Source organism: Felis catus, chromosome C2 (assembly GCF_018350175.1).
Source record: "Felis catus isolate Fca126 chromosome C2, F.catus_Fca126_mat1.0, whole genome shotgun sequence".
In the NCBI taxonomy this organism is placed as follows: Eukaryota; Metazoa; Chordata; class Mammalia; order Carnivora; family Felidae; genus Felis; species Felis catus.
This window is the reverse complement of record NC_058376.1, coordinates 65,541,824-65,565,565: the sequence shown is the minus strand read 5'-3', so window position 1 is coordinate 65,565,565 and position 23,742 is coordinate 65,541,824. Positions and strand designations below refer to the sequence as shown.

The following is a 23,742-nucleotide window of genomic DNA, read 5'->3' as shown; positions in this document are numbered from 1 at the left end:
CTTCCCTTATGTCATCATGGGACAGTAACCATTCACACACCAGCTATGGTTCACTGCCACACTGGGAGGGACAGTTTAGCCAGCTGACTTCATAATCTGGCCCCAGCCTGCCTCTCCCACCTCGTGTCCTGCTGTTCCTTTTGATTCACCTAAAGCAGGCTATACTCTGTTACCAGAATATGCCGTGTATTTTTGTTTTAATTCTGGACTTGACTTCACATTCTGTTCTCCCTTCCCGGAATGCCCTCCCCTAGTTGGGGAACACTAGTCATCTTTTTAGACCAGCTTAAATGTCACCTTCCCTGTGATGTTTTTTCTGAATCCTTTCTCCCCAATCCTTTGGGTTTCCTTTGAACCCCAAATACACTTATTGGATTGCAGTTATTTCTGGGTCACTCTTCCTCATCATACCAAAAGTTCCCTGAAGGTGACAATTGTCTTGCTCATCTTTATATCCCCTGTGCTTGGTGTACATACTTTGCCCTAAATAAATGCTTATGGGATTGAATCAATACCATAAATGATGTGACTTCTGTTTGTTTCCTTTTATTCTCCCCCAATATTTTCTTCTGTGCTTCTACCCGCATATTTATGGATTTCCTTATAAGAACATACCATTTTGACACAAAATGTTTTCCCTCTTCAGTCATCTGGATTTAAAAACAGACACAACTTTGCATTGTCGTATTCCCATCATAGGTTCCGTCCTTCAGGCAACAATATCACTATCATGACAGCCTCTGGGGCTTATGTACCAGTGAGGCCACACCACCAGCAGCATGCTCAAATCCCCCATAGCATACAAATTCCCAAACGTACTTGGCAAGGTGGGACAACACAGAGAACATACAACTCAAATGACCTGCCCTGTAGTTCACATGCTAGCTCTTTGACCTTCCTTAACCTCTAGGAGTTTGTTTCTTCCATTTAAAAAAGAAAGGTGTCATGGCACGACATGAGGAAACAGTGACTGCTTGATAGATGGTAGCATCCTCTGCTCAGATGAGCACGTATGTGGACTGACAAGGCAGGCTGAGAATAACAGTCAGTGGGTCCGTCTGTCTCTTTAAAGGGTCAGGGCCAGCCCATCGGTCAGGCATGCTGAGAAAGACGACCTGCTTTGAAATGTTATCTTGGGCAGGGCCCTGGTTGCTTCTTCTTTCCTGCTTCTGATTTCCTGGCTCATAGCTGGCAGGGACAGCGGCCCTGGCAGCTCTGGGTGCGTGACTAAGGTGGAGGGATGAGCAGCTGCTGCTTGCCGAAGTCAGTGGTTGGTTGGGAGGCAGGCAGGTGACATAGAAGCAGCGTATGGAAATCCCCACACTCTGCTGCTCAAATGACATCCAAGTCGTCGCTGAGAGGAGGACGGGGGCAGGGCCTTTCCTTCTCCAGGCACTCTCTAGCTCTTTTCCTTTACCACTGATTCCCCCCCTCAACTTTAGAAAGAAGGGAGTAAGGTACACATTTGTTGGTCCAGCGATTTTAATTAAAAAAAAAAGAAAAAAGAAAAAACGGGCTTCCTTTAACATGCCATGCTCATTTTCACAACTCCACGGCTCTACCTCCGCTGTTCTAACCACTAGAGATGCTCTTCTCCCTCTACCTACCTGGTTAATTCAATGCCTGTGCCTCAAACCCAGCATTAGCTCGTATGTATTCCTTCCTGTACCCAATGTTTCCTTCTAGGCAGCCACCTCTCTTTAAACTTAACTCAGTTATTGTGCCCAACACTGAATTGCCGTTGTTTTTTCAAGTGTCTTTCTCTTGATTGAGTGAAAGCTCTTAGGAATCTGATTCTCTGAGTGCTTGGCTCATAGCAGGCGCCCAGTAAATATTTGTTGAGCTAAAAAGTTCCACTCCTCAGCATATTTGACAATTTCTAATTTCTCACTAATTTTGGTTTGGTTATTATATCAGCAGTATAATAAAAGTCCCTGGGGATTGAGCACTCAAGTAGTTTTGGAAAGTTACTGGGTACCACACCCCCCCCCAAAGTGTCTCAAGGGCAATAGAATGATAATAAATACTAAGTAGCAGCAAGGGAAAAAATCAAGGAGTCATTTGGAAGCCAGAGGGACATGTCTTAATGTTTGCATACTCCAGATTTATTTTTTGGGGACCCAAAATAGACCCCAGGTTCATCCAGAAGTTCCTTGGATGTCATCAGACTTCTGGCAGGTGGGGGAGGGTGCATGTGGGATTGGGAGTCATGGATCTAGTCTATTTCTACTTGCTGTGCAAACTGCTTGGCGCACAGCACTGAGTCTGTCTTGGGATCAGATCCTGGCTGGACCACTTACTGCCTATGGAACTTGTTACTTAGGTGAGCCTCAGTTTTTTTTTTAGATCTAGAAGGAAGATAATATTTATTTGGAGGGGTTGTATGATGACTAAATAGTATCTATGTAAAGTACCTAATTGAGGTCCAGCACCGGGTAGCCTGTTTAATGGGTGGTAGTTATTATAATTTGCAAATAATGGGTAGGGTGATGATCTGAGCACTGTAGTACCATTGTATTAACTATGCCTAAATCCAGATATATGCAGGAGAAAGTCAGCTTAGAATTCAAAGAACTGCTTTTCGTAGCCATTTTTGTTTAATGGGTGTCAAATAAATGCCTAGAGATGTTTATAATGTGACTTAATAAAGACTTCTGAGGGGTTTTCCAGTTCTCACTGTTAGGATTTTTTCTTATAATAGTCCCCTACTTTCCTACTTGGCTATGCCCTCCCAGCTCAGGAGAGCCCCTAGCCCTCCCCACCGGAGCTCTAAGCAGTACCCGGCATGCCTGCCGGTACTGTGGTAAATTCTCTGCTCACTTTTCCTTTGTTCTCCCCAGCCTGCCTCACTTGCCCAGAGGTCTTGTCCTCTGGGGAGATATGTTAAGTGCTCTGCCAGCCTGCCTGTGTGCCTGGCCTGTTTTTTCTCACTGCCAGTACCTCTTGGATTCCAATTCCAAACATGGTATCCATCTGGGGTCACCCTTTCTTCCGGTGCCAAGAGAGACGCATTCCAAATGGAACACAAGTGTGCCTCCCGTGCTGGGCTCTCCTCATTCTGACTAGGGACAACAGAGAGCAGGATGTGGCCACTTTATCCCTCACCGCTAAAGTTTTCGATCCCATAGTCCTATCTTTACCTCGGGACAATTTAGATTTTTCTGCTAAGAGCCAAATGTGAAGTCTGCTCTAAGAAACCTAGAGCCCAGGAATCTTGCCAGAGCTCTGCAAAGAAGGCCAGAACCTTGCTGAAGGAAAACGAGAGGGAAAAAAGTTTTAAAATTCTCCATGAAGTATACTATGTTCTGCCATTTATTCCCAAGGCTACTGGAAGCATTCCTCTCAGGAAAGGCAGAGTTGGCGGTGAGAAGCCGGACCTGAGAAGACTCTGGGAGGACAGATTAGTTCATTTTTTGAATTCCCTATGTGAGGACAGTCTTCAAGCCCAGCAAGGCTTTGAGACGCCCTGAAGATGAGTGCTAACGGCAGCACAATGCGCCAGCTTCTCTGGCAGGACCCAGTGTGCAGTGGCTGGAAGCAGGATCTGGAAGGGGCTGTCTACCATCTGGCCAACTGCTTCTTGCTCCTGGGCTTCATGGGGGGCAGTGGGGTGTATGGATGCTTCTACCTCTTTGGCTTCCTGGGCACAGGCTATGTGTGCTGCGTGATGTGGGGCTGGTTTGATGCCTGCGGCCTGGACATCATCCTCTGGAGCTTCCTGCTGGCAACGGCCTGCCTGTTCCAGCTGGCACACCTGGTCTACCGCCTGCGTAAAAACACCCTCCCTGAGGAGTTCGATCTCCTCTACAAGACGCTGTGCCTACCCTTGCAGGTGCCTCTGCAGGTGTACAAGGAGATTGTTCACTGCTGTGAGGAGCAGGTCTTCACTCTGGCCACTGAGCAGACTTACGCTGTGGAGGGTGAGACACCCATCAACCGCTTGTCCCTGCTACTCTCTGGCCGGTAAGCTACTGGGTCGCTGCTCAGCATTTCCTCCCTCTGCCCATGCTTCTCACTTCCCAGTGTGTCCCTTTGCATTCTGAGGCCCCTTCCATTGAGGGAAGGATATGGCAAGTCAAACAGACCAAAACAGATGTTTCTAAGCATGGGTTTGGTTCCTCTTTCTTAGCATTTTCCAAGAGGAAACAAGATCATGAGGCATCTTCTTGGTTGGCAGGAAGGACTGTGGGTGCGCTTGGTGTTGGGAGGTGTGGGGTGAGTGTTTCTTGAGCATGGGTCTGAAATGACCACACACACACACACACACACACACACACACACACACAGTATACACACACTGGTGGATCATGCTTAAGCTGGCACAACATCTCTATAAGCTCTGGAAAATTGAACATTTCAATAAGGTAGATTTGTTCCTTTCATATGTATTCAGTATTTCCTAAGTGCTGACTGTATATACAGGAAACAGTGCCTGTTCCTTGCCAAGGGATCGAGGAAACAGCCCCAATTGTGTTGAGGATATCATATATAGGCTCTGTGGTAAAGCCATTTGGTATACAACCAGATGAGGAGAGGGAATGTCCCTTGTCCACTTTTCCATTCCCATTTGTTCTACTGAGATTCTTTTACAGACCAGTGAAGTACTATAAATCTAAGGACCACACAGTGAGGGAAGAGTAGTGATGCCCACACATATCTCATTGAGGATTTGGTGGAGATACCTTGGACTCCTTTTAGGAAGGGTGACAGTCAAAAATTAGCAGAAATGATCTTTTTTTTTTTTAGAGTTTATTTATTTATTTTGAGAGAGAGAGGGAGAGAGCACGGGTGCAGTGGGTGGGGGAGGGGCAGAGAGAGAGAGGGAGAGAGAAAATTCCAAGCAGGCTCTCTGCTGCCAGTGCAGAACCCAACGTGGGGCTCCATCTCATGAACAGTGAGATCGAGACCCGAGCTGGTATCAAGAGTCAGACAACCAACTGAGCCACCCAAGCGCCCCAGCAAAAATGATCTTAGTCAGGATCAGTGTATGGCCAATCATACCCTGTACATGTGTATTGGTCAATGGCTGATATTTTCAGAAGAAATACCATGGGGCTCTATGCTGTACATTTGGTAGGCATTTGTGGAATCTTTGAAATATTGCCCTAGAGGGACTTACTTGTGGGACTGAGCATCAAACAGTACACTACTTAACATAGTATACTTGGGCTGCCTCAGTGGAAAGCAAGCAAAGTATTTCAAAAGCTTTGTCCTCAGTTTCCTCCCTTGCTTTTTTGAAACCAGGAGAATGTGGTAGAAAAGATAAAGATAGTAATCTTATCAGAAGGCTTTAATTCCAAGGTGGGGGTGGGGAAGAAACCAGATAAGACTGTCAACCACACAGTGAAAAAGAAAAAAGTTTGAGGATGATAATGATGGTACCACAACTACTACTGGTAGTGCTAATATGCATTTATCTACTAATGTGTAGAAACAAAAGTGTTATGTATACATGTGATTATTTTTGGACTCAAAGTCTTGGGTTGAATAAGCTATGAGGTTTCGTGGGGAGACATTTCATTTCATTCACGAGTAAAGTGAAGTGTAAGCAAGTGGCATTATTTATAAACAAATACATGTGTAAATACAAATACAATATGACTATTTGTCCCCTACAGTTCCATGCTTAAAATAAAGACAATTTAGGAGACATTCTCATTCATGATCCAGGATATTATTTGCTCCTCGTGGCTCATCTGTTCAAAGGAGGGAATTGAGACAGGGGGGAGAAAGGCCCTCTCCACTAGTATGATGCATGTGTATGGAAGTATATTAAGCTTATTGTATGGTTCAGCTATCTTTTATGTGATGAATTTAATATGAACTTATATAAGACCACTTCCCCGTGACAGGGAGAGGGGGACTTGCCCCCTCAGCATGCCTTTTCCTAGTATACTTAGCATCAAAAATCCAAATCAAAAATTAAACAGTTTTGGAGGCACCTGGCTGGCTCAGATTGTAGAACATGCAACTCTTGATCTTGGGGGTGTGAGCTCGAGCCCCATGTTGGGTGTGGAAACTACTTTAAAAAAATAAATAAATGAAATATATATTTTTTTTAAATTAACAATTTTCCCCTTTGCTTTTCAAAGTTTGGAGTAAGAGTTTTACTTTAAAAAAATTTTTTTTTAGATATTTATTTTTGAGAGAGACAGACAGACAGAGCATGAGCAGGGGATGGCCAGGGAGAGAGAGAGAGGGAGAGACAGAGAATCCCAAGCAGACTCTAGGCTCTGAGCTGTCAGCACATAGTCCAATGCGGGGCTTGAACCCATGAACCGTGAGATCATGACCTGAACCAAAGTTGGATGTTTAACCAACTGGGCCACCCAGGTGCCCCAAGAGTCTTATTTGTTATCTTTCAATGTCCTCCTGTCTCAAATTTGCTAAGTTAGAGCTGGGAGCCAAGGCTTCTAGTCTATGACCAGGCTCCAGTTTTAAAGGAGAATCATTGTACCTTGGGCTGGTTACAGTTAGGTACTGAACACCTTGAAGCTGTGAACAAGAACTCTATGCCAGGAAGTGGGGGCTTCTTGTACAGACCTCCCCATCTCTCATGCAGACTCTCATCTGGAGCCCTTTGCTGAAACCTCAGATGTCCTTTTTTTTTTATTTTAATATTTATAACCAGTCCCTTTTAAGACTCAGAAAAGCCAAGGGAATTCCCCAAAGTTTATCACCCTGTTAAGCTGTGCTTACTGTTGGTGAGTTTCTCTCATACAAAATTCTCTCATATGCACAGTCTCCTGAGTAGGCAACTAAGCTATTTATGTAGGAAGAAAACCTGTTGTCCAGGAGATCAAGAAGGAAGAAGAGGCTTAAATGACAAAGAGCATAATAGACCAATTGAAATGGCTTCAGGGAGCCATGCAGGCTTATTAGATGTCATAGTCTAAATAATGGCACTCCTAGTAGCTGGCTTGAGTGGCCAGAGCCCTTGCCTGAGGAGCTGGTAAGGTCTGGTGTATGCAGCAACAGGCTCATTCTCTCCTGTTGTCTTTCTTCCTGTATTTGAGAAGCTTTTCCTTGAGATGTTGGTCTGCTTTTTATGGTGACACAAGTGAGTTCATCTGTTCAATTGTTCCTTCCTTTTCTTTCTCCCCCATTCCTACCTTCCCTTCTTACTTTTTCCCTTCCAAAATTATTTATGAAGAGTGCTAGGGGCTAAGGATCCAGTGTTAAAATATGAAAAATACTGTTCTTATCTCATGGAGCTATCAAGAAAATCAATAATTAATGTTTGACATAGTGATGAATAACAGACATAATATTTCCAAAGAGAAATGCAAAGTGCACTGAGAGCAGGTACCTGGTGGATCTAACTTTTCTGGGGAGGTCAGATGAAACTTCCTAGAAGAAGAAATGTTTAAGCTGAGATCTACAGAGAAGGTAGAAATTAGGAAGAGATCCAGTTGGAGGGTACAGAATCCATGGAGACCCTGAGGTAGGAGAGCATGGCACTTCATTTTCTCTTGAATCTACTTATTATTCAGGGAAGTTCTGCCTGGCTATCTCTATATATTACCTGGTTTTGTAAGAGCAAATGTGTTTCTTCCATTGGAGACTATAGGCTAACACCACATCCTTGGCTTGGCGTGAGAGCTATATCCCCTCTGTCTTCCATCTTTAGGATGTCAGATAAAAGGCAACAGCTTATTAATTGGTGACGGTCTTTGGTAATCTATATGTAGACATATGTATCTAGGCGTTCATTAGGAGCAAGATTTGGAGTGCTAATAATCCCATTTGGCCAGAATTTAATCATATGGCTGTACCTAGCTGCGTGGGAGGTAGGGAAATGCAGTCTAGTTGAGCAGCCACAAGCCCAGCTAAAATTCTAGCATTGTGGGCGAAGGGAAAAAACAGATATTGGAAAACATACAACACATTGGATCCCCAGTTCTCCATCTATTCCCATCCTGATCTGCTTTTCAACATCCTATTCATGTTTCAAAACTGAGCTCCAATGTCACCTTTTAGAAATCTGCCTCTTGAAGAGAATTAATTTCTCTCCTTCCTCTATTCTCCTGTTCCACAATAACACAGGTTGACCTACAGTCAGTTATTTATGCATCTGTGATTTCCACTAAATTGTGAAATTCTTAAAGGCAAGGATCAGATCATACCCTTCTCTGCATTTCCAGACCTCCAGGAACACAGGAGGTACTCCATGAATATTTATTTAACCAATAAAGCTCCAGAAAAAAAAAAAAATGAAACAGTAGCTCCTTTCCAATGGACAGAATATACCTCAAAGATCTTTTTATCTTCCCCCTTTGTTTAATAGAGACACCTCCTTTCCTGGTATAACTCATGTTAGAGAGAGGTTGAAGCTGAAACTCTGAGTTTTCAGGGGGAAAGAGGAAAAAGCCGATATTGGATTCTCAACATTTTCCATTTTTAAATATGTAATGTAGACTGAAGAAGATTTGGGTAGTCGCTTTCCTTTTCCCACATGGTCTCTTCTCTCCCTTTGCCAGGGTTCGTGTGAGCCAGGATGGGCAATTTCTGCACTACATCTTTCCTTACCAGTTCATGGACTCTCCTGAGTGGGAATCGCTGCAGCCCTCCGAGGAGGGGGTATTCCAGGTAATAGGGAGCCTGTGGCAGCACCATCCCACCCCATCCCACTGTGACCCAGTGATATGCCCCCCTCCATCTTTCCCCGCTTACATCTGTTCTCTGAACCACCGCCAATGTGATGCTAGACGTGGGAGCACTCTCCTTCTGTGGAAAGAGTACGTGGGCTGCTGGCAGAGGTGGGTGGGGTGGGACAGGGAGGTCCTAACCCCTGATAGGTGGGCCATGTCACTCCTATGCCTAAAACCCAGTGATCACAAAATAAAAACCCACACTCCTTAAGACCTTTTGTGATATCCAGCCACATCTCCAGCCCCTCTCTCTTTCCCACTTTTTGCTCATACTGGTCACACTGAATGACTAGTACTTCCCTAAACACATCCAATTGTTTTGCAACAGCCATGCTTGCCCCCCTCTGTACCTTCTGCCTGAAATGCATTTCCCCCCTCTAAATGAGGCTACGGCATCTTACTTCCTCTGAAGCCTGCCCAGACTGACCTCATCAGCTTCTATCCCGAAGCTTATTGTTCCTGTCTGTGTGCCTTTCTATTCTTTTTACTTCTGCTGACTGGTGCATATATTGCTCCCTGTTCTCATGATCTGGTTTCCTTTCTGTCTTTCCTTTCCTAACTCTTTGAGTAGAAATCTGGGCTTCCCCTTCTCTCTATTCTCGGGCTCCAAAGGACAGTACCATGAACACAGGAAGTGTTCAAGAAAGCTTTTCTGAACTGGCCTGGCAGTGGGCAGTTGGTGTCTCAGAACTCTGTGAGGCATCCACAGACATGTTCCAAGGTGGGGGCTGCCAACCCTTCAGACTTTAGTTCCCTTCTTTGCAGCTCTCACTTATCGAATGGCTAGTACATGGGAGGCGCCATATGTTATATTGCCTTATTGATTCTCGCAACAACCTTCTGAGTTGGATATTATTATTACCCCACTTAACATGAGGAAATTGAGGTTCCAAAACATCAAGCAATTTGCCCAAAGTCTTCGTCTCAAAAGTGGCAAAGTCAAGTTGCCTGGCTCTACTATTTCTGTTCTTTTTTTTTCCTTCACACTTTTATTGCCCCCCCAAATCTCAAACTACATGAAAACAACCTCAGGGGTAATTACAGCATAAGCAAACCATGGTTGTATTAGCAGAGCTAGGAGAAGAAAAATGAAGAGGAAATTTGCACCCTTATAAATGCTTCTTTTTTTTTCTCATTTCACCCATCTCCCCACCCACATCTCCTCTGTAAACCATCAGTTTGTTCTCTATAGTTAAGAGTATGTTTCTTGTTTTCTCTCATGCACTCTCTCTCTTTTCTTGCTTTTGTTTGTTTTGTTTCTTAAATTCAGCATGAGTGAAATCCTATGATATTTGTCTTCCTCTGATTGGCTTATTTCACTTAGCCTAATACCCTCTAGATCCATCCATGTTGTTGCAAACAAGATTTCATTCTTCTTTGTGGCTGAATAATATTCCATTGTACCTATACACCACATCTTCTTTATCCATTCATCTGTCAGTCAATGGACACTCGGGCTGCTTCCATGTCTTGGCTATTGTAAATGATACTGCTATAACATCAGCGTATGTGTATCCCGTTGAATTAGTGTTTTTGTATTCTTTGGGTAAATACCTAGTCGTGTGATTACTGGATCTTATGGTAGTTCTATTTTTAACTTTTGGAGGAACCTCCAAACTGTCGTGCTCCACCAGTGCATTGGCTCCATCAGTTTGCACTCCCACCAATAGTGCACGAGGGTGCCTTTTTCTCCACATCCTCACCAACATATGATCATATAGACCTTTTTAAAAAATTTTTATTTAAATCCAAGTTAGTTAACATATAGTGTAATAATGATTTCAGGAGTAGAATTTAGTGATTCATCACATACATCTAACATCCAGTACTCATCCCAACAAGTGCCCTCCTTAATGCCCATCACCCATTTAGCCCATTCTCCCACCCAATATTTCTTTTCTTTTTAAAAATGAGCAGGTCACTAGTACAGTGGAATGAACACACACACACACACACACACACACACACACACACACACACCTTATAAGGACTCCCCTGTCCAAATAGTTTGCTCGTACTGCGTTCCATGTTACTTCTATCACTACTATTGGGGAGTCCCCCAAGCTAGCATTTGAGCTAACTCCAGAATAGATACATGGCAGGCAGTGGCCACTTGGCTGGGCCTGCTTCTGCCCCACCCTGACTTCTGACTCTGTGAGGACAGATCCTGAGAGACAGACAATCCCCATCCCACTGCCAGGCCACCAGCCATAGACCCCCACTAATCATGTTCCTCTTCCACCACACACACCCCTACCGTCTCCAACCAGCCCAGCAGTCTCCTGTGAGAACTCCTTTAGGGCCCTAAGAACCGGTCCTGAGCCAGATAGACCAGGCTCTGTTTCTGACATTGACACTGATGAACAGGTGGTGGATAAGCTGGGTGTCCTCCCCTAAGCTATGCTTGAAAGGAGGGGCTGTAACCCCAGATGGCCTCTCAGCCTGGAATGTAGCTACCGTCATATTCCTCCCATTTATATTTTTAGTGTGCACCTCCTCTGGGAGCAATAAGATCCACACGTTTGCTATTGGCTGTGTAAAGTCTCATTTCCTCTTTGTAAATGTCAGGTGTTGTCCTGAGTTATAGTTCATTCTGTCCTTGCCTTCTTCAATTATAGTCTTTGTGGACTAATAGGGCAATCTGTAGTGACTGTCTGAATCATAATTCTCATTGTGTTTACCACAAATGAATCAATGTTCCATCACACCTCTCAGCAATCCAATTAAATAAGAATTTATTGACTGTTTAGCACTGTGATCCTCTCATTCGTCACCAAGGACATAGCATAGGAGGTATCACACAGAAATCATAATTATTTCTCCAATTTACATTGTGTCTTACTAAACCCAAGTCCTCTTTACATATGTTTTTTCATTTGATTCATTTAATCAGCCTCTGAAGTGAGAACTAAAGAAAAAGATTGTTGAAACTTTGTTACAGACATATGCACATGCATGGGGGAACGAGGCAATAAACAAGTTTCCTGAAGACCTCTGAGGAAGGATTTTATACAGGACGTGCAAAAGTCACATTCGGTTGTTTTGCAGCGTATAAGATTTGTAGTCTTTACCTGATTCATTCAATCACTTCAGTAATGTGTATGGAGCATTTATTGTATACTAGGCACTGTTAAAGGTGTTTGCGATGTATCAGTGAACAACTAAGGAAGTTCCCTGCTTTCATGCCATTTGTACTCTAGTAGGGGAGATAAAAATAAAAAAATAAGCCACAGAGATAATGAGTAACTACGTAAGATGTTAAAAGATAATGAAAAAAATAGTGAAAAAAAATAGAGTGGCTTAAGAGAGTTACAGATGCAATTTTATGTAGGGTGGTCATAGAAATCTTTGTTGAGAAGGTGACATTTAAACAAAGACCTGAGGGAGGTGACAGTGAGCTCTGGGAAGCTGAGGGCAGAGCAGAGTAGATAGAAGGAAGAGCCAGTGCAAAGGCCCTGTGGTGAGAGGGACTAGCATATTTGAACTACAGAAATGAGGCAGTGGTGGCTGGAACGGAGAGAGGAAGGGGAGGGAATAGTAGGAGAGGATCAAAGAGGGGATAAGGAACCACATCATGTGGGGCCAGAGCATGCATTTTCTAAACAGAGCCAAAAGAATTTCCTAATGCATCGCATGTAGTGTGTGTGTGAGAAGGAGGATCAAGGAAGACTCTAAGGCTTTTGGTCTGAGCAGCTGGAAAGATGGAGCTGCTATCAACTGAAATAAGGCAGGCTACAAGTAGAATTGGTTTTGGAGGAAAAGAGGAAGTTCAGTTTTGGATATATTAGATTTGTGTCATCTACGAACATTTAAATGGAGATGCCGCACAGGCAGTTGAATATTTGAGTCTAGAATTAAAGAATGAGGTCTGAGCCTGAGACACAAGTTGGGGAGTTTTGGGGAACACAGATGATATTCCAAGCCATTCGATTAGATGAGATCACTAAGTGAGTGAGTTTAGACAGAGAAAAGTTTAAGAATGGACCGACTCTGGGATACCCTAGTGTTTAGAAGCTGGAGAGAAAAAGGAAGCCTCAAAGGAGCGACGAGGAGGTTGTCCCAGGAGAGCATGGCACCCTGTGAGCCGAGTAGAGAAAGCTCATTAAAGAGAAGGGACCATCAGCAAGGTTGACCAGGAAAACTGATGTCACACTGCAGCTTAGAGGCCACTGGTGACCTTACCAGGAACAGTGTGTGTGTGGACTGTGAGGGGCAAAACCTTGCTGGTTTCAGACAGAGTGAGAGGAGAGGAGCTGGAGACAGCAAGCACAGACAACCATTTTCCTGGAGTTTTGCTGAGAAGGGGAGTAAACTGATGAGGCCGTAGCTAGCCAAAGAAGAGAGGCTAGGGGGAAGAAAAAGGATTTTATTTTGGTTTAAGATGGAAGAAGTAAAATTACATTCATAAGCATGCCCATTGTCTTTGTGTTTGGCATCAAGGACACCATTTATGTCCAGAGTGGCTTTTCTTCACACCTGCTTCAGGGTCAGTACTCTGATTTCCTGTTTGGGAATTATTGGTAAGTACACCTATAAAGTATGGGCCTTGGCAGATGGTGACGACTCCTTGCTGAACTGCTAGGAATGGGCAGATTGTGAGTACTTCTTTCAGAATTTTTTTCTCATGAGGCACCATGCTTGGAGAGATTAAGGAATTTGTCTGATGTCACACAGCTGGTCAAAGGGTAAAGCTGAACTTGAAGCCAGCTCCTGGCCTTGATGAAGCAATTTAGAGGCCTGACTTCAGGGTTGATGATGGGAGGGGAGGGCGGGGAGAAGCAGAGGTGAGGAAATGAGTGAAGGAAGTAGAAGAGGTCTACTGCAGGAGGAAGGAAGAGAGAAGGGTAGTGGGAGCTCTGGTCCACAATGCAGGAATTAAAATCATTATAGAAAATCTCTAATAAAGGGTGTTTGGAAGTCAACCCTACCTTTAATAAGAAAATCCACATGAAGACTTGAACACAATGCCTGGCTCACAGCCACCTCTAGGTAAATGTTCGCTGCTATCATCATCACCATTATCTCCATTGTCTCCACAATTCTTCAACATGAGCCTTCTGGCCGCCTGACTTTTAAAGTATCGTGGCCAATCCAATTATAAAGAATTGTGTGATTCTACACCCTATTACTTTACTCTCCTACTTACGTTTCCAGTTTAACCCCAGTTTGAGCACTTATCATTGTTAAAACAAGGATTTATCAAGCACCTGCTACGTGCCAGGCACCTTACCTACCCTGCAGATGTAATTTAGCTTTGCATTATGGGCCCGTAGTAAGTGCTCAGAACTTCCTAGATGGCTAAATAAATGGAGATTGGGGTGCCCTTTGTCTCTGTGCTCTTAAGAGTTCCTCTTCCTCAGGGTGCCTGGGTGGCTCAGTCGGTTAAGTGTCCAACTTCAGCTCAGGTCATGATCTCACGGTTCATGAGTTCGAGACCCATGTCAGGCCCTGGGCTGACAGCTCAGAGCCTGGAGCCTGCTTCGGATTCTGTGCCTCCCTCTCTCTCTGCCCTTCCCCCATTCACAAAAATGAATAAACGTTCTCTGTGTCTCTCAAAAATGAATAAACGTTAAAAAAAAAAAAAAAGAGTTCCTCTCCTCTGTGCCCTTTTTCTGACTTTAGTCATCAGATCTCTTTGGTTACTTGTCATAGCCATGTCAAGAGCAGCTTCCTGGGCCTGAATTCCAGGCCAATGTTCTCCCACTGATGCAACTTGGCAGGCCTAATGAGAAGCTCTTCTCTAACTGAAATGTATTGCAACCCTTCCTTAATCCTTACTGCAATATATTATCCTTCTTTATTCTTAAAACAAACTGTCATCAGCATGCCAGCCTTTTTCAGAGCAATGAGAGGCCCCATCTCTATCTTGAGATCACAATAGACTCAGAACCTTCCACAGCCATGGGACCACAGAATATGACAGCTGAGGAAACTGGGTATGGAAACTGAGGTTCCTGGAGGGGAGGGCCCAGTGGGTGAATGGCTGAACCCAGGGCTCCTGACAAGTACACCCCTCCATGTCAATGCACACAAGTAAAAGTCATTCACTGGCCCTCCTCCAGGCAAGGCCATGGTGGGCATGGGATGGTGGGGGGCTCCCACAGTTTCTTCAACAAAAGTGCAGCCTTTTGCCATGTAATTGTATGTTTCTCTGAGCTAAGCATGGACACAGTCTAATTTAAATCTTCACTCTCTTCTCCCGACACCTTTCAGGTCACTCTGACTGCTGAGACTGCATGTAGCTACATCTCCTGGCCCCGGAAAAGTCTCCACCTTCTTTTGTCCAAAGAGCGATACATTTCCCGCCTCTTCTCAGCCCTGCTGGGCTATGACATCTCTGAGAAGCTCTACGCTCTCAACGATAAGCTCTTTGCCAAGTTTGGGCTGCGTTTCGACATCCGTCTCCCCAGCCTGTACCATGTCCTGGGTCCTGCTGCTCCAGATACAGGGCCAGAGTCTGAGAAGGATGATGAGGAAGTCCGTGAGTCAGCCATGCCCACATCTGCCCAGCAAACACCCCCTCGCTCTCCTCTTCCAGCTGCCAGTGGCCCTCCAGCACCTCCCTCCCGGGCCAGGATGTCCAGGCCGGACAGCGGCGTCCTGGGTGAGGACTCCGCCAGTCTGGTGCTGGAGGATTTTGAGGAGGTGTCGGGATCAGAATCGTTCATGGATTATAGGAGTGATGGGGAGTACATGAGGTGAGGGAGAGCTAACACGGGCACAACCACCCGGCTCAGGATCCTGTGTAAGTACTCAGAAGGCAACTCTTTGCCTTCCCGCCAACAGTTGGCCTTAACTCAGCTTGTAAGGGCAAAAAACCATTTCACGGAGTCTGTCCTCTCACAGGACTCCCAGAAAGTGGCATTAACCCAGCCTTGCAGTAGCAACTCACTCCAGGTGCATGCAAGGCGTCGGGGGATTTTTTTTGAACTCATTTTTTATTAAGGGTGATTGCGTCTTAGAAAGTGGGCTGCTTGACATTTTGAGCAAGCAAACAATTGCTAAATTGTTTGCAAGTTTGTGTGAATAGTTTTTTTTTTATTTTTTTTTAACATTTATTTATTTTTGAGACAGAGAGAGACAGAGCATGAACAGGGGAGGGTCAGAGAGAGGGAGACACAGAATCTGAAACAGGCTCCAGGCTCTGAGCTGTCAGCACAGAGCCCGACGCGGGGCTCGAACTCACGGACCGTGAGATCATGACCTGAGCCGAAGTGGGCCGCTTAACCGACTGAGCCACCCAGGAGCTCCTGTGTGAATAGTTAAGGCCACAGAGAGCGCTACTGGGGATTTTATTTATGGCCTGCATTTTATTTATTTTTTATTATTATTATTATTTTAAACAGTTTGGCTGCTTCTTTTTAAAAAAAAATTTTTTTTAACGTTTATTTATTTTTGAGACAGAGAGAGAGAGAGAGACAGAGCATGAACAGGGGAGGGGCAGAGAGAGAGGGAGACACAGAATCTGAAACAGGCTCCAGGCTCTGAGCGGTCAGCACAGAGCCCGATGCGGGGCTCGAACTCACGGACCGTGAGATCATGACCTGAGCCAAAGTCGGACGCTCAACCGACCAAGCCACCCAGGCGCCCCTATGGCATGCATTTTAAAGGGGAAAAAACGCTAATTCCTATCGGTTCTTATTCCTATCGGTTTTTCCTAGCATAGAGGCAGCTCTGGAAAGCAGTCGCTATTTAGCTTGGATTGGGCAGCTATGTCTGTTAAAATTACATATTTCAAAGAGGCTTGTGATATACGCTGATGACCCTGGGAGGAAAGCATCCCACCTTGCTGTTCTCTTGCCCGGTGTAGAGTGCGTTGCTTGTTCGGGCAGAGGACTGGGTGCTGCCCTGTTACTATGATCCTATGGGTGTAACAGCAGCCTGGCTTTCCCCACAAACCACACCTGGGTGAGGTGGATGGGCACAAATCTGGGAGGACCTAACAGTAAGGGCAGGATTTCCCTCACACCGCAGGAGAATGGACAAGAAAGGCTGCACTGAGTAGTTCCAGGAAATCGCTTGCGTATTCCCCCTTGTTGCTCTCACAGTGCTGTGACATTTTCCTCTGGGACTCCACCCAGCAGTGGTGGAGGCCTGGATTCTCCTAAGGAAAATCCCACGGTTCCCAGTTGGGAAAGCATTTCCAAGTGTGTGTGACGCAGGTGCCCGAGGGACCCACCATCCTTTGGGAAGCACTGACAAATTTTTCAAGGAACTAGCTCAGTGAGGAAGGTTTCCAGGGTACACATGGTGAATGAGTGAATGTTTATTTTATAACACAAGTTATGTAAATGATGAAAGAGGTAGGAGAGGCAAATGATAAGAGGTTAGAGCGTTGGTGTTAGAGATAGGGAATATATCATCTCCTGTAGTACCAGTGTCCCTAGAACCATAGTTGGGCTGATTCTGGAGAATTCCATGGATCTATCCAGGACCCAAGATTACTTGTTGACTTCCTCCATTTACAGTGACCACTCTCATCACCCCTTTCCCATTGTGCTGATACTCACCTTCCTGTTTGTCCACCCCCATCCATGCATATGGGTTATGTCCCATGGATCCCTCTCTTTGTCCAGCATGCCCACCCACCTGTACACACTCCTAACTCGTAGCAGCTCTTGGTGTTCTCGTTTTCTTCCTGGTTTTGTCCTTTTTTGTAGTTCTATTTGCTCTTCTTTCTTCCCTCTTTCTGACTTCTGTTCAGTCCTTGGTTCCCTTCAGTTTGCTGCTCATAAGAAGAAAAAACAGGCCTTCTCTTCTTAGTTAATTTCTTCTCTCCTTTACATTTCCCCCATTTAATTGTTGATGTATTTCTCCTCTATTACCTTCTTTTCCTTTCTTCCCCACTTCCCTGTCTTGCTCTATCTACTCTTCCTCTTAACCTGCCCTGCACCCCCATCTTGGTCTTTAATCCATACTCTTCCAAGATCAGTACCTCTCCCTCTGCCTGTAGAGAAAACCATTCAGGTGAAGGGATGAAAATTCCCAGCTTTAGGTAGCTACACATTTCACGTATTAGTTTTCCCAGACATTAGGAGGCAACGTGATAAACGAGAGATAGCCAGAACTGGGAGCCTGAAGTGTCCTGGCTTCTACGTCTGGGTCTGCTACGTTTTGCAAACCACACAACCTCACTGAGCCTCACTTTCTTCATTTGAGTGTGTTGGATAAGATGGACCCCAAAGGCCTTCTTGGGTTTATGTTAAGAAGGCAAAGGATGAGTTGTTCAGAAGCAAACAAGAGAAACAGTCAGCAGTGAAATGGACACAAGCCCCAGGACATCACAGTGTCTTTCAGCATATTTCACTACACTTACTCTTATGACTTGGGACTGTCCTCCTCCTTGCTGAATGGTGGGTTCTGCTTGATTAGAAGTCCCACCACGAGGCGCTTGGGTGGCTCAGTCAGTTAAACGTCCAACTTCAGCTCAGGTCATGATTTCACGGTTCATGAGTTCGAGCCCCCGTGTTGGGCTCTGTGCTGACAGCTTAGAGCCTGGAGCCTGCCTAGGATTCTGTGTCTCCCCCTCTCTCTGCCCCTCCCCTACTTTTGCTCTGTCTGTCTCTCTCAAAAATAAACATTAAGAAAAATTTTTAAAAAGCCCCCCCCCCATTCTGTACCTGTGAAGACTCTATCACCTACTATGTGATGATAGTGCAGATGTTCTGTGTGAAAGGTCACCACTCAATCTCGAAGCTCCTCTGCCCTTGAGACTATCATATGAAATAGTCCTTTTCAAATCATCCTTTGGGAAGCAGCCTTTTCAGAACCTCAAGATGAGAAAGCTGCTATTACAACTCCCTTTCTAAAGTATTAGTATTGGCAATATAAAGAGAGTACATTTTTCAATGTTTCTTTGTTCAAGTAATAGAAAGGAAAAAACGTATTATTTACTTCCAAACCACAGAGTTTTCAGAACAACTTGAAAACCTGATCAAGTTGTATAAATTTCAGATGGCTTTCAGTTCAGTCTGTGATAATGGGATAATTTAAACCGGAGATCCTTCTCTGGAATTGTGTTTCGGGGGCTTGGTTTGACTTATTGTCATCAAATCCCTTCTAGGGTTATTACTTTAAACAATAGTCCCTTGTGATAGGTAGCAATTTACTATTGCTTCCTTTATAATGAGGGGAACAACTCACCATCTATTCCCCGGCTCTTCAGTTACCAGAATTGTAAGCTCAGTGCTGTTCATCCTGGCACAGCACTTACATAACCATGAAGCTGGCTGAGTTCTACATCATTGAGAAAGACACAGCTTCATCACACTGACACCCATGCTTGTCCTTCCCACCACGACCAGCTAAGAATAGCCAGCGCTTCCACTAGAGGTCTTTTTGAAAAACAGTACATCTTTTAGTCTGGGGTTGCCTGGAATTGAATGCTACTTCTTTGAATGGGCAAAACAGCCCTGCTGCATAATGCATTCATGGGGGGGTCTTAGAGTCAGACCTCGCATTAACCCAGCCTTCACTAGGAGTTTGAATTCTGTGGAGGTCACTCTCCACAATGTCCCATTTGGTGTCTTACTTATAGGAGCTGCTCCATGAATGCAACTCTGGAGTGAGCAGTTAAATCAGAGAGCAAGTCTATTAGCACAAATTATCACTAATCGAAAGCTGTTTGAAATGTGGCCAATTTTGATTATGTTTTCAAGTTATTCTGTGCTTTGAAAGTAGAAACCATATGTTGTTGCCTTTCTCCCTATTATGTATTTATTTATAAATGTTTATTTATAAATGTTTATCAATGTTTATTTATTTTCAGAGAGAGAGAGAGCAGGGGAGGAGCAGAGAGAGAGAGGGAAAGAGAGAATCCCAAGCAGGCTCTGCACTGTCAGTACAGAGCCCCATACAGGATTCTATCTCATGAACCGTGAAATCATGGCTGAGCTGAAATCAAGAGTCAGAGGCTTAACCGACTGAGCCACCCTGGTGCTCCTCCCTATTGTTTAAATAAACAAGCAAATGAGAAACAGATGACAACATGGAGACTAACTGTGGTAGGGGAAGGAGCACAGGACCAGGATAATAGTACCCAGGGCCAGAGAGCCAATTCAACAACTATTTGAGTATCTACTGTATATTTTAGGCACTGTGCCAGATAACTACGTCATGGATCGTCATGAGTAACAGTTGAAAGAATTGAAGGTGTTTAATCTGGAGAGATGAGCAAGAGTGCTATCCTCAGATTTTGAAAAGAAGGGGAATTAGAATTTGCCTTAATTTGGGGGGGCGCCTTGGTGGCTCAGTCAGTTAAGCATCTGATTTTTGGTTTTGGCTCAGGTCATGATCTCACGGTTAATGATTTCAAGTCCCGCATCAGGCTCCATGCTGACAGTGTGGAGCTTGCTCGGGATTCTCTCTCTCCCTCTCTCTCTTTGCCCTTCCCCCACTCATGTTCTTTGTCTCTCAGAATAAATAAATAAGCTTAAAAAGAGAATTTGCCTTAATTTGGTATTCTTGTGAGGACAGAAATGAGTTAAGGACTGAATATGATAAGAAGGAAGGGTTTTACTCAGTATTAATAATGGGTTGCCTCATTAGAGTTAGTGAGTTACTCATCATTGGAAGAGTTCAGGTAGGAACCAGAAGAAATCTCAGAGATTTTATAAGGTGATGCAGGCTCTGAGAGAAGGATGCCTTAGGCTATTGCTATTAAGGTGTCTTCTAACTCTGATACTATGATTCTGTGATTCTAAGATCTGACTCTGGTCCTGTCACTTAACAACCATAAAGAGTGGTTTCTCATCTCCAGAACAGGACTAATAGTCTAATGGATAATAAATACGTACTAATAGGTAGATAGGTAGCCTGTCTACCTCACCAGGTTGATGTGAGGAGTAACTGAGATAATGTATAGAAAGGTAGCTTGTCATTTGTAAAGCCCTAGTTAAATGTGTAAAGTATTTCAGTATCCCATTGTATACAGAATTGTTTAGCAACCCCCCTCCCTCTCTGTCAGAGGTACATGATTTCACCTCTTATTTCCCCCAGTCTGGCTTTCCAGGGAAGGTGGCAACTGGCAGAGGCCCCTGAGGACAAAGGCCCAGCAAAAAGGTGGAGACTCACACGATGGGCTCCTCAGCCCCTGACTCACCAATCACTTGCCAGACCTTCATCTCTTTTCCTTTATTGGCTCATGGGGAGACAGATCACCATCACACTCTCTTCACCCTCTTTTCATCCACTATATTTTTCTCTGCAGTGGCTGTAAGGTCCTTTTGGAGCTGTCAGTTTTGCTAAACAGACCTGGGGCAAAAAAATTGCCCTTAATGGTGGCACAGCAGGAGCTGCCCCCGGGCCTCAGGTTCTGAGTCTCTGGGTGGTAGCACCACTCTCTCTGCCAAGACCTCATGTTGGGTCAGCTCAGTTAAAGAGGAAGCAGCTCCCTCCCAGCCCTCTGGATCACAGCAGCCTGCAACCCACAACAGCCTGAACCTATTGTTCTCCTACTTGTATTTTACAGGCCTCTCTTTGTTTAAAAAAAAAAAAAAAAAAAAAAAAAGCCAGGGGTCTTATAAGACTCATCATTTTGCCATACAGGTTTTTTTTTCCTGGAAACTCATTCAGTAGTGCTAGATAAGAAGTAGAATTCTATAGATTCTTCATAGGAAGCACCAGGAGTTGATTTCTTGGTCTCGTCTCCTATAAAAACGAGACTGGGCTAAATAACTTCAGAGCTGGTTCATCCTAATACTCCAGAATGAGACGATTCAAAGATACGACCGCCCCTATCACATCAGGTATTGGGGACAGCTAAAGCGTTGTGAATTAGTAGAAGAAAAATAAACTGAAAAGAACCCTGTGGTGTTAGGCAAGCCACCTGGAGCCACAGTGCTGAAATCCTTCCTCTTTTTCTTTCCACAGCTTCTAGAACTCCTCTCCACAGCTACTCTCAAGTTATGTCCAGGGGACAGGCCCCCTTGGCTCCAACCCACACTCCTGAACTTTAAGGATCAACAGGCTATCTTTTTCTCTGGCCGCACTAATCTTCACAGGAAGGTCACTTGAGTGCACACCGCGTCTCACCCCCTGGAAGGCTCACAGGCAAGGTCAGAGCAGACACAGAAGACGTCGCCCTGCTGTTAACATCAAGGGCTCCAGGCGACTTGTGCAAATTTACCCTCACCAGCCTTCCTTCCAGGAAAAGGCACCCAAAAGTGTGAAAGCACCGATCCCATCCTTCACTAACTGCAGAATCTTGGGCAAGTTACATAGGCTCTCTGAGCCTCATCTGTAGAGTGGGGATTCACAAAACCCATCTCCCAGGGTTGTGGTGAGCACTGAATGAGCTGACTTAGGTAGAGCCCCTCGGACATGTACATGGCGTGACACCTAGTAAGCACTCCATAAATCACTCAGTTTTTTTCCCTTGTTGTTTTTCTGAACTGTTAAAAGGGTCACTGAAGTCAGCTAGCCAAGAAGTTTTCATGGTTTACTTGTTTGTTTTTCCAGTTAGATTCAATTTATAGAAGTAGAAATTTTTAAAAACCTAGTTTTCCCTTAAGCTTTTAAGTTCAACTTACAAATCTCTTGTTCTGTTTAGGACCCTAGTATTAAACAATAGTTTTCAGAGGGACTTTAAACAACTTAGTTAATTAAATTTCCTTTCATAGTTTTAAGTGGGTTTATAAATTTAATATATTCTATTTTACTTTTCCCCTAAATACTTCAACATATATTCTGGTTATCTATTGTCCTGTAACATTCATACCTAAAACAGTGACTTTTTTTTAATGAATATAATTTATTGTCAAATTGGCTTATGTACAACACCCAGTGCTCATCCCAAGTGCCCTCCTCAATGCCCATCACCCATTTTTCCCTCTCTCTCACCCGCCCCATCCACCCTCAGTTTGTTCTCTGTATTTAAGAGTCTCTTGTGGTGTGCCTCCCTCCCTCTCTGTTTGTAACTATTTTTCCCCCTTCCCTTCCCCCATGGTCTTCTGTTAAGTTTCTCAAGATCCACACATGAGTGAAAATTCTAGCATATAGAAATATAATTGATGTTTTGTATCTTTAACTTTAATTCAGTGATCTTGATAAATTCACTTATCACTTCTAATAATTAATTCAGGGAGTCTTCAGGATTTTCCACAGATTCACATATATCATCCGTAAATAATGATGGTTTTATTTCTTCCTTCCTAACCTATACCTTCCCCCTCACTCCTCCTCCTCTTTCTCCTCCTTATTTTTCTTTTGATTCCTTGTTTTTCTGGGTAGGACCTATAGTACAGGGATGAATGGAAGGGATAATGAAGACATCCTTCTCTCATATCTGACTTTAAGGAAAATATTTTCAATATTTCATTATTAAGTATAATGTGTGCTATTAGATTTTTATATTGCCCCCATCAGATTAAAGAAGTTCTTTTCCTAATTTGCTGTTTTTTTTAAAAATCAGGGATGAGTATTGAATTTCATTAAATGATTTTCTGCATTTACGGAGATTATTTTTCTCCCTTATTCTGTTAATGAATTACATCAATAGATATGTGAATATTAAAACAACCATGCATTCTGGAGGAAATCCAATTTTATTATGTTGTATTTTCCTCTTTGTCTATATCTGAACTTAGTTTGCAAATATATATATATATATATATATATATATATATATATATATATATTAGGACTTTTACAAATATGTATCTTGTAATATCATTGTCAGGTTTGATATCAGGGTTATGCTGACTTTGTAAAAGGAGTTAGGAAGTACTCTATCTTTCTTCTTTCCTATTCTTGGAAGAGATCTTTAAACCCAGAAAGCTTTGTAACTCTTGGTTCCCACTCCACCCATGTTACCTTCTACTCTGTCTTCTTTTTCAGTCAGTTGCTCATGCCCAAAACCTTGGAGTCTTTCCATTTATCTTAGTTCTATTTTCAAAACATATCCTGAATTCAATTCACCACCTTCACTGCTACCACTGATTTCAAGCTATTATTTCATACCTGGATTAACCTCAATGGACTTACAACTGGTTCCCTATTTCTCCTGTCTCTCTTCCCCATAATCTATTGTACACACAGCATAGTGGTCATTTAAACATGTATATGATCTCATCACTCTCTCGCTCAAAATTTC

At 43.8% G+C, this 23,742-nt stretch overlaps 1 protein-coding gene across 3 annotated transcripts; it reads left to right on the top strand.

Annotated features, from left to right (window-relative positions):
- Window positions 1-2,402: 2,402 nt before the first annotated feature.
- On the top strand, window positions 2,403-22,231 carry POPDC2 (popeye domain containing 2). 3 transcript variants are annotated; one of them, XM_019839810.3, is made up of 4 exons: window positions 2,403-3,963; window positions 8,481-8,589; window positions 14,865-15,255; window positions 20,617-21,137. In XM_019839810.3, exons 1-4 carry the CDS (start codon window positions 3,473-3,475, stop codon window positions 20,688-20,690), a joined length of 1,065 nt encoding a protein of 354 aa, XP_019695369.1. In that variant the 5' UTR covers window positions 2,403-3,472; the 3' UTR covers window positions 20,691-21,137. The 3 variants fall into 3 exon arrangements, with proteins under 3 accessions (XP_019695369.1, XP_006936139.1, XP_003991718.1); XM_006936077.4 differs by lacking the exon at window positions 20,617-21,137 and adding an exon at window positions 21,522-22,231 and having other exon boundaries at window positions 2,482-3,963; window positions 14,865-15,396; XM_003991669.5 differs by lacking the exon at window positions 20,617-21,137 and adding an exon at window positions 21,522-22,231 and having other exon boundaries at window positions 2,487-3,963.
- Window positions 22,232-23,742: the final 1,511 nt, after the last annotated feature.